Source organism: Dermacentor andersoni, chromosome 9, assembly GCF_023375885.2.
Source record: "Dermacentor andersoni chromosome 9, qqDerAnde1_hic_scaffold, whole genome shotgun sequence".
In the NCBI taxonomy this organism is placed as follows: domain Eukaryota; kingdom Metazoa; phylum Arthropoda; class Arachnida; order Ixodida; family Ixodidae; genus Dermacentor; species Dermacentor andersoni.
In genome coordinates this window covers 83,092,608-83,103,813 of record NC_092822.1, presented here as the reverse complement: position 1 = coordinate 83,103,813, position 11,206 = coordinate 83,092,608, and the positions used below count along the sequence as shown (strand labels likewise).

The window sequence follows — 11,206 nt, the reverse complement described above, 5'->3', positions numbered from 1 at the left end:
CTCCCTTAATTAGGAATGCAAAAAATACCCACAAACATCTTTTTGTTTCTTTTTTTCTTAATGCCATTTTTTAAATGCAATAAAATGATCCTAGAACCTAAAAACATGGTGTCAACACTGTATTTAAGCTTTCGGGAAACTTGGAGAAACTATAAGATAATCATTACAGTTCCTTTTCAAAGGCCAAACATCACTCAGTTTCTTTGAATACGAAACACACATTCAATGAAGTCAATGCATGTAGTCCAGGCGTGTAGTCTTTTTGCCGAGGTCAGTACCTTCTGTGAAGAAAAAGCGTACAGAAATCATCGTGCAAACTTCCTCTGTTTATTGGATTTAAGTAACTTATTCACTTATTTACAAAAAAAAAAAACACTGCCTGTCTTCAAGAAGACAGCCAAGGCAGTAAACACTGAGGCTACTACAACATACAACTACTAATAAAGGGGCACTGAAACACTTTTTTGGACACGGTATCAAGACGATTCTTATATGTGGACAATGCTCCTGTGAACATGCAAGCTAAATACTATTCTGCTGCATGCAACGAAGAATCTACGATCTCACACATAATGGATCACTTGCTCTCACCTGCAAATTTCAAGGCTCACACTCCTTTTTGCCTTGTCCACCGTCAGTGACTGCAGTACTGCAGACGTTACAACCCAGAGACGCCAGCAGTTGGGCAGTCGTTTAGGACCGTATATACAAACCCTTCAAGAACTCGGAAACAACAAAGCAAGCAGTTAGCATGTCTTGGCTACCTTTGCTACTTCTGGGCACCCTTGTTGGACAGCAACCTTGAAACATTACTATTAGTGTACCATATAAAGAAAAAAAAAAAAGGAAATAGCTACATGGAGCGCATAGGCTCTCAATGGTGCCCCGGCTGAAAAGAATGTATTGGCTGAGGAGAATGGGGAAAGTAAACACTTCACCTGTTTTGTCACCTACTGTGGCACCTCTTTCTGAATACGCACCTCTTGTAATTCTTACCTCATTACTGACAGTAATAAACCGATTCTGCCTCTCAATGTGAAGTCTGTGTCAAGAATTTCTTCGAGAACACATTCCCTGAAAGACATCACATTCATTACAGGGTGTTAATCAGGTTTAACATAACATGTTCCAGGGCCCCTTAAACTAAGCTGTCGCTTCCTCAAAGTGTGTGAAGCAGCTTCCGTACTGCAAAAATGGCACTGGCAAAGGCATCACATATTCTATATCGCCTTGTAGCGCACCTAACATTTGGTCTCAGTATGAGCAACTTGCGTAAGCTTCCCTGAAAGTATAGCACACCATATTACCAGTGCTAAATGGACGGGACAAAGAATGTAAAGTACACCACAGGGCAGGTGCTAAACATCAACTTGTTATGAAAGAATTATGGGCTCATCAAGGCTTAAATTTGTGGCAAAGTGGCACGAAAACAAAAAAGAATACTGAAACAAAATGTCACTCATCGTTGTCATTGTCCCAGTCCCATTGCGCGCAAACACAGCTACATGTAGCTGTGTAGCTTGATGGCTGGAGAACCGATCACACGCCATGGTGGGGGAAAGCTCTCTCCCATGCAAGCTGAGATGGAGCAGGCTAGACGACTCATTATTTGGGATCAAATAAACCGGCTGGTCAGTTAAATCTTCATGTCTTGTTCGTTACCCAACTGTGATGTGGAGGTAGCGGTAGGGAGCGCATCATGCAAGCAGAAGGCAGCAAATGCAGGCATTGCAGTGGCTTCATGAGCGCAAGCAGTCACCAATATGAAACTTCGCTATGCCAAGATGGCTTTGCCTCTGATGTCTGCACTTCAGGACGCAGCCCCACTCTGTTCCGTATATGTAGCCAATTGGTAGCACCCCCTAGTGCGAGCTGTGTTCAGTGCAATAAAGAGAAGTGCAGGGCTTATGGGCTAGCACGTCACGAACACACCACCAACGAGCATGGTCGCACGCTTCCTTGTTCTCTCCCCATTGCTTCACATTAATTCATAATTACTCAACCCATTCGTCATCAAGCTGCTGGAAGAAGCTCGATTTCAGTCATCCAAGCACGGCACCAGAGCAACGGCGGTCGTCACCACCATCGGTAAACTGGTCACAGGCGCGTCGATACGGACGACGAATACAGCCGAAGCAGAAGTGGCCGTGGCCCTCGCACTCGCAAAACCAGGAGTGAGGACCGTGGTCACAGACTCCAAGACCGCCTACGCATGCTACCGCAAGGGGAACATCTCTCACGCAGCACTAGCGATCCTCGCCAAATGCAAATCACCATGACGGGCCGTTGAGCTCGTGTGGGTCCCGGCACACTCGCAAGTGGAAGGCAACGCACTTGCCGACCACTATGCCCGAGAACTGTCAATCCGGACAGAGGACAAGCCAGAGCTACCGCACCCCGTGACAAATTACAAAGACATCACCCAAATGTACAGAAGCGGCAGATGTAGACTTCCCCATCCGCATCCGCGACTCAGCCGAAGGCAGCAAACAATCGTGCAACGCATGCAAGCGGGGTCGCTAGCGCATCCCGTGCTCTTGCACAAGATGTTCCCAACAGAGCATGACACTTCATGCCCGTTTTGCAGATGATCAGAAGGCACTCTAGCACACATCCTAGCAGAGTGCACTAAGCTCAAGAACCCTCCACCATCCCTACCCCCAACCCTCCTGAGCGATGGGAGACCTTGTTGTCCAGCCCTGACCTACCAACCCAGCTCGCGCTGGTGGTTAGGGGCCAGGAACTGCTGGACGCATATGGGACCTGAGAAGAAGGTTCCACCCTATCTGGTGCCAGCTCGCATTACCCTTTACTAAGGGCTCAATAAAAGTTGAGTCTCTCTCTCTCTGTCATCCAAGGTGTAGAAACAGTGGTTTACGAGATGGGAGTGCTATATAGAGTCATCAACAGACAAAAGAAGCAAGTTGGCATGATGCAAGTAAACGCAGTCATCTATACTATGTGTTGTGAAACCCAGAACCCAGACGTTATAGCCTTGCTGAAGCTATCCAACACCAAGAAACTCAACAACAATGCAGTGATGCAACTGCTTTAGCGAAACGTTGGTGCCATGGACAAAAGTTATCTACAACCATGCGAAGCTCAACACCTGCAAGCAAGAAGCACACAAGACAGTCTACGCATTCGTCACCTATGTTCATAGACTAGCCAATACCTACGAGTACGAGCTAAAACAAAAATCGACCTGCACCAGGCTCATTGTTGGTCTCGTAGACATGCAGTTAAACAAAAAGCTGCAACTTAAGGCTGAGCTTACCCTGGAATCTGCCATCACCAGTGCTTGCAACAGGGAAACAACCAAACAGCAACAAAAGAAGCTACAGCTTCAGCTACGGTCACCTGCAGCTGCAGACACCAAGTGTGGCTTCTCAAAGAGCAAAGGGAAGCCAAAGCAGTATTCTTGAAAGGACAAGCCTGACCAGACACTGCCTTTGGGCAAACAGTGTACCTCAGCAACGCGCCCGCCATCACATGCTAAGTGTCCAGCCAATGGCAAAAGATGCGGCGCATGTAGCAAAAAAAGGACACTTTGCTACCGTATGCTTATCTGTGCAAAAGAAAAGCAAGGCAAGAAGGGCACACACCAAGCTGCATTAGAAGAGGTCTATTTGGTAGGATTAGCAGACTGGCAAGACCCTGGGCCATGCAAAATTGGTGCAGCCATCAATGGCTTACCCATGAAGTTCAATATAAATAACAGTGCAGACATGACAGCTATACCAACAAGATTCTAGATGAACAAGTTATGGGCAACCTGATCCAGTGTAAATAAAAAGTTGCTTGGACCAGGCCGAACCAGCATAGCAACAGCTGGACTGTTTAATACAGCCTTGCAGTCATGCCAAGATTAAGTTTACGTGATCAATGAGCTGCGCAATGCACTTTTGGTTGTCCTGTAATCAGTAATCAAGTCCCTCGATATCTACAGGTCACCGAGTCAACAGGTAAGGTAAGTGACCAAACCGCCATCGTGAGTCCCCACCACAATCTAACAACAGGCTTGGGCCTCCTCACGAGAGAATACATTACTGCTCTCCGATGCCAGCCTGTGTGCAATCCGCCTCTTTCATTTTCCTCTGCTGCTCTCTGCTGCACGCCGCTGAAAACGTTTTGGAAGGGTCCTGGGGCTTTCGCCGGTTAATTTGTGTACCGGCGCCCACGTTGAGTGCACGTCGGTTGTGCGTTTCATGGATCCCGAATCATTATTAATGGCTTCTTCGGGACAGCATGTCGTTCCTGAAGCCATGTAGCACTCAATGACTACTGGGTGAGCAGGCCTGAGTGCGCTGTTCTGCAAACAGTGCAGCCGATAAAGGCACGCTGAGTTCCATTTGGTGGCACGGCTGCCTTGGAATTTGTCACTGATTTCTGCACTTGGACATCACTTTTTGTATTCTTTTTACATATTATTGAGACGTTTCGCATATTCAAAAGGTCTTCGAGCGCAGCCTTCTGCGTCAGATTTATTAAAGCAGTGCACTCGTTTACATTGACATCTAGAGCCGCAGGTCTTTGTTATCGTCAAATATTGTGGAAAAGGCCCATCACTGATATGAAATAGTGTCAAAATGTAGCAAAACATGCATATCTGCGCATATGTGCCATGTTGTTACATCCTGAGACGAGTCAATATGAGCGGCTGAACCACTTAAACAACGGCAACTGTGATCCAGATACATATATTACGGGCTGTTAACTCATTCTCTCTTTTCTTTAACTCCATCATACTTACAGTTTTAGTGTGCCCTAGAGCATTACTAGAGAAAACTGTGCTCGCATAAGGGCTCATTTGTAGGCCATGTTGTTCTCTCACGAAAACGCGCGGATGCCATCGCTCACACGGCGTTGGTATAAATGAGCGAGGCGGTTGTTTATGCTGCTGTATACCGAATACATCGTCTCTTGTTTGCCGCTTGGCGCAGAGGCAAACAGTGTATCTCTGAAATTAAGAAATGTGTTGGCAAAGCAGCACTTACAAGCCCACCCATATAGATAGCGAATGCGGCCGACAGCCTACCGGTACGGTGACGTACAGATGTTGGCACAGCGCTGTGTCGCCGGCTTACCGCTTATTGTGTACGCGTCGTGCGAAGTGAAGTGTAGCTGATTTCAAATCACTAAGGCCAGAATTGAACTATAGAAGCAGTTTTGTTCGACCTAACTGCTTACATTTCAGTTCAGGTCCGCCGGTAGCGAGTGCACGAACTCGACGGCTCCAGGTTAACCTTCGCTCAACAGGATCGACATTGGCTAAAACTTCGTGGGCATGTCTTGAGAGGGTTAAATCTTGTGCATTTCAACTTGGTAGGCGTGCTTGACTCATTCTGAGCACGATTAATTATAAATACAGGCGAAGACGCTGTCGCTATTGTGCTGTCCGTTCGATGGCCGATCGCGCGGGGTTCGGTCGAACGATGGTCAGCACGCTGAGTTTGCTGGTGCCTTCGGCAAGAAAGCCTGTCGCAGTACAACTCGCACTCGTCGGTTGCGTCGTTGTCGACCTGGTATGATAAGAAGGTTTCAGTGACGCACAATAGTCGGTCAATCATTGGAGTGAGCGTCTTTTCGGTATCGTATCGACCCAGTGTTGCCGCGCCTTACGAGTACGTGCAGTCAGGAACGCGCTGCCACCACCAGCAAGTGAGGACCAACGCTGCAAACAGACTTCGTCAGCAACGTGACGTACTTAAGTGTCGCCCAAGTGTAACGCACGGGTTTTTCGTTAAATTAGCGAGCCATTCATGAAAGGCGGCAACTACCTGGCTCACGGTGCAGTCCGGACAACTCGGACGATGCCCTGGCCGCTTTGTCTTTTAAAGTGGAGTTGCGGTCTTACGCTATGCACGTTTTCGGCACCGCACCAACCTCAAGCTACCAGTAGGGTTTCAACGCGGTACACGGCATGAGTGCTTGCAGCAAGGCGCGTCCGAGCGCCTTTTCTTTTTCTTTTTTTTCTTTTTTCGGGGGACTTCCCGGCGCGCGGGCCACGCGCCCGACCCTTCCAAAACGTTTTGCGACTCATCCGCTAGGGCAGGGCGCATGCGCCATAGCGCCATGAAAGAGGCGGATTACGCCCCCAAGGAGAGTACCTCTGCTCATGTTGCTCTGTGTCAAATGAGAGCTAGAAAAAAATGGAGAGCCTGGGCATTACCAGAAAGGTTGAAGAGGTCACAGAATGGTGTGCACCTGTGGTAGTTGCAAAAAAGCAAGGAGGCAAGCAGTGAATTTGTATTAACTTCAGAGAATCGAACATGAACATTCTGTGGGAACTGGTTGTAATGCCCACCATTGAAGATTGCCTGGCAAAACTTGCTGGAGCTACACAGTTTAGCAAGCTCTACGCAAAGGCCAGCTATTCGGCAAGCTCCAGAAGTACACCAGCTTCCTGACACCATTTGGCTAATTTCAGTTCTTCCAATTGCTTTTCGGAATTTTCACAGCGCCGGAACTTCTCCAAAGTTTCCGAAGGGAAATGTAGAGAGTGCTAGAAGGACTTAAGGGCCAAGCTTGCCTGAAAGATGACATGGTCGTGTTTGGGTGCACAATGGATGAACATGACACACAAGTGGACCAAGTACTTCAACACTTGCAAGAAGCTGTAGTCACCTTAAATGCAGGTGAAGTGCACACTACGCGGGCAATCAGTGAAATCCCTCTGGCCCATTGTATCAACGAATTGTAATGTAGGATGATGTGACAGCAGCCCAAGGGCTGTGCCGTCATTCCTACATTTATTTTGGCAGAAGGGCTAAGCCGACGAGCGGAGCCACAGCTGCGGCGACCAATGTGGCAGGCTTCTAAAACGACACTGCACGTGCCAAGCTTGCACTTCGAGCATGCGCCAGCCAACTTAATTTTTCTCTGCTTTTACAGCTGGCCCCAAGGGGCCGGCTGTGAGCGTCTCTGGCCATAGCATCCCTGCATTGCCATGTCGGTGGGTGCTGCAGTATCAGTGCTGACCCCAAGAAGGACAAAGCGGTGTGTCAGCTAGCAGAGCCCACAGAAGTGACGCAAGTGAAATTTCTTCCTGGGCTCTCACAGCTCACAAAACCGTTATGTGGCTTGCTTCACAGTAACGGCGAACAGTGCTGGGACAAGCCACAGCGAGATCCCATGCCATCAAGAAGGCATTGACACTGACACCCATGCCCACCGCTGCAACCCTCGCAGTCATCTCAGTGTGTCCACAGATCCATCATTGTATCGTTTTGAGGTAGCCCTCCTTCAAGAGACAGCAGGACATCGGCTCCCAGTTGCCTGTGCCTCTCTGACACAGAGACACAATACACACAAATAGAGGAAGAACCACTGGCGTGGGATTATGAGAATTTTCGCTCCCATCTGCTAGGTTTGCACTTCCATGGAATAAAGACACTTTTTCAGAGTCTTTATTTACAGTACGAATAACATGCATTCAGTATTCATGTGTTTTTGCAAACTTATTCTTTGATTTATACTACACCAAGTATGTAATTGCTAATTTTTTGTGTATAGTGGATTCTAGATAAACGGAAATCGCTTAAACGGAACACCATCCTCGTGGTTGGTTGGTTTTGTATTCATGGAACTGTATTCAGCTTTGTCTCTCAGTAAATGGAACTCCTGAGAAAATGAACCAATTTCCCTGGTCCCTTGAAGTTCCGTTTAAAGCGAGTCCACTATATTTCTTTTTCTTTATTTTTCTTAGCGGTAAATATTTCTGGAGTGCCCATTGGTTGTCCCAGGAAAGATGCCGTTTGCTACACATGCTTTTGACTGTAGAAGGAGGCAGGACCCTCCTGAAGGTGTTTCAGCTTTTTGTCCAGTCTCCACTCTTAACATTGAAAAGGAAACAAATGTGACCGACTGAATGATGTAGAAGCTGACCAGAAGCGACTAGTGCCGCCGTTGCTATCGAGCCACCAGGACAAAGTCAGACCATAAGCACCAATTACGGGGGTGTGCAGGGGCTGCTCTCACCCTCCTGAACTTGTCTAGTATGGGGCAAAGCCCCACTCCCGCTTCGTATTGAAAACCATAGGCAGCACCAATTACCAATGCATCTTGTTCTGGAGATGTAGTACAGTAGAACATCATTGATATGATCCCTTTTCGCATGATTTCCCGGCGACAACGTTCATGACTGAGAACACAGAAAATGACCCAATACAGTTATACGCCTTTTTTACAGGTTAACACGTCCCCAGCAAACACTATCTTTCAGCAGCAACATTTGGTATATTGGTAGACTGCAATCGTATGATACGTTTTCCGGTCGCTAGATCCCATGTAAACAATCAAAGGAGCGAGGGCACAAGCGCAGTCGACAGTGGTAGACGGCGGCAACGGCAGCTTTCTCGCATTACTTGCCCAGCCATGTCGCATGGGATTGCCACCATGCACTCGGTTTTCTATTCTGGCACCAGGAAACCTCCTCAAGGGTCATTGCACTTTACCAATCACAGCTATCACCGCCAACCCATTGCGATACGCATTGCATGCTTATCGCAGACATCCCGGCATTACTGCAAGGAGAGCAGGCAGGATCAGCTGCTACATAGCCTTTTTCAGAGGCGAGTTGTGCAACAATTAAAGGCCAACTGCAACGAAATCTGAGACAGTATGAAGTACCTCCTTTCAGATAGTGTAGACACCAAGCAGTCTTCATGTGAAGTTTACATTTGAAATACAAGTGGATGCCTTATGAAAAGCTTGCCAAAAATAGATGTTTCTGACACCAAAACTGCAGGAAATTTCACTGCTACCACTTACCGGAAGTAATATGTTACTGAGATTGTGTGGCTCCTCAGCATGACATCCGAAATTAGGCAGTGCTTGCAGCTCTTAGCAGCGCACTAAAACATCTCAGAAGTGGCGTGCTGGCACTTAGGTCACATCCACTAACGACCAGGAGCACGAAACGTCTTACAGGCTGCTAATATTAAACTATGCAATTTGTGGCCCTGAATCTTTGTCAAGATTGCTTCAATAGTATAGATTACTGATCTGTAAGCGATTTAACCAAAGTGAAAGTTCGTAGCAGTTGGCCTTTAACAATAGCCTTCTATTGCTCCGACAATTTGTAAATAAACGTGAAATTTAGTCATTTTTGAGTAACTTCATTACTATTACTTTCACTTTTCTCACTGAGAGAAGCGCTTCCACCTTAAAAAAAATATCCCAAATTAGCTTTCACTAAACACGGCAGATATGTTTCTGTCATGTTTTTTTCTTTGCTTTCTTTGCCGCTTTTTTGCCACCATTCAGAACCCTGCTACACCTAAAATTCCTGTTCAGTAAAAATTAGTTTGGCTACAATGCCCACCATGTGTACCCTACATTTTACGTCATGTACTTTTAACACTGTTAATATAATCTACACTAAAGTAACCAACTTTTCCTGTTTCACACAATAACTACACTATTGCCTGACTGATTTTTCCATTGAAACACTAAGGAGAATCACTACATGAGTCTTTCAAACACTAATTTGGTTACTTTCACAATAAGAAGTTCATTATCAGAAGAGGAAATGACGGCCAAATTACTTCTTTTTAAATTTCGCGCCCGAGTTCCAGCACCAGAACATCAGTGTGACATCACATGTTCTCAAAACTTCCCAATATAAGTCTTCGGTTCCATTAGAATACAATGTAGTCCATCTGTACCTAGAAAAAACTAGGACTTTGTCAATATCCACGACATCACGGCAACGCCACCCATCTTTCGTTCTTGCCTCTTATCTGGCTTGTCAATCTTCATCCCATGGCGAGAGTGGCTTCTTTGGTATCGTAGAAGTGTAGTTCACAACACAGCTGTAGTTATTTTCGTCTTTAGGGTCCCCTAAACAAGTTGCAGCAATGAATGTAGTTGCTGCTTTACACTTTGGCACTCCAGTAAGAGGGATTATAATGGCACACAACATTGCTCAACCTGTCCCATGCCAAAGGGTCTCGACGATGCTGGAAGAGATGTGAAAACGCTTCTCCTCCTCTGACTGCATCACCTTTGTCAGCGTCATAAAGTCACCTGCAAACATGAAAGATGCGAGAATGTTTTGGTGCCATAGCCTGATTAAACAAACAAGTAAGCTCATGAATGAGACAGGTTTCAGTTTGCCCGGGTTACCATGAGCAATTAACAAATTTCATATTCGCTGTTTTGTACCCTGCAAAAGAGGCAATTTGGAGCAGGCATCGAAGGCACGTGTTCTTCTCCAATCACACGCAGCATAGGATTGCAAGTACAGAATTACAGTTCCTAGTGATTGCATCTATACAGCGTTAAGAGGAAGCTTTACCCTGGGTGCTCTTATCTAAATACATTTAAAAGGAGAAATCGTTTTTCTCGCATCCAGGGCACCAAATTCGACGAGGTTTGTTGTATTTAAGAGAACAACTTAAAATACATTGACTGTTGGTTTTGAATTTTCGATTTAGATTGTCAGTTTTTATTAAAAATTGGCAAAAACAGATAATTTTCAGAAAATGAAATTATCAAGTTCACAACTCTCTAACTCAGCAAGGAAGAATGATATCACAGTTCTGTGCATTGCATCTGATAGTACCTTTAAAGCGGACAAAATTGACATGTTACACATGAATCTAAAAAAATTCAGCAATATGGAAATACAATTTTTGCAGAACCTTTGCACACAATCTAACAAATTCATATAAGATATAAATTGACATAGCGAATTTGTCCGCTTTGAATGATCTAATGGATGCCATTTACAGAACCATGATACCTGTTCTTGATGCAAAGCTACTAATTTATAAACTTTGTGTGTCTATCTTTTTCTAACTTCCGAATTTTTGAAAATTATTTTCAGAAAATTGAGGCTTTAAATCGAAATTCTGCTTACTGCAGTCACTAGAATTGAACTTTCTCCCTCAAGTGCAACAAATTTCATTAAAATCGTTCCAGGGATCACCTCAGAAAAACGTTTTTGCATTTTACATGTATTTGAATAGGCCACGTCGGAGCTGGGCCCGAGCTAAAGCTTCTTCTTAATAATCACAGATCGGCATACTCACTCACGAGTACACTAACTCATAGCCCTTTTGCACCTGATTTCGTAGGTGTGAGATAAAAACGTTAGCAAGCGACAGAGGTTATGAATAGACGTGTGTATCAACAGGAGTTAGTGCCGGTTAACCGTGAGTGCAAAGAAAAGTCAGTGACGGTGATTTTAAGTGTATGTGAG

The 11,206-nt window shown here is 45.6% G+C and overlaps 1 protein-coding gene across 1 annotated transcript in view; it reads right to left on the bottom strand.

Annotated features, from left to right (window-relative positions):
* Window positions 1-305: 305 nt before the first annotated feature.
* Window positions 306-11,206, bottom strand: part of LOC126528316 (thiopurine S-methyltransferase-like) — a 50,357-nt gene continuing 39,456 nt past the window's right edge. The window contains exon 9 of the mRNA XM_050176197.3: window positions 306-10,029. Within this exon, the coding sequence (XP_050032154.1) occupies window positions 9,929-10,029 (101 nt within the window). The 3' untranslated portion in view covers window positions 306-9,928. The remainder of the gene's footprint in view (window positions 10,030-11,206) is intronic.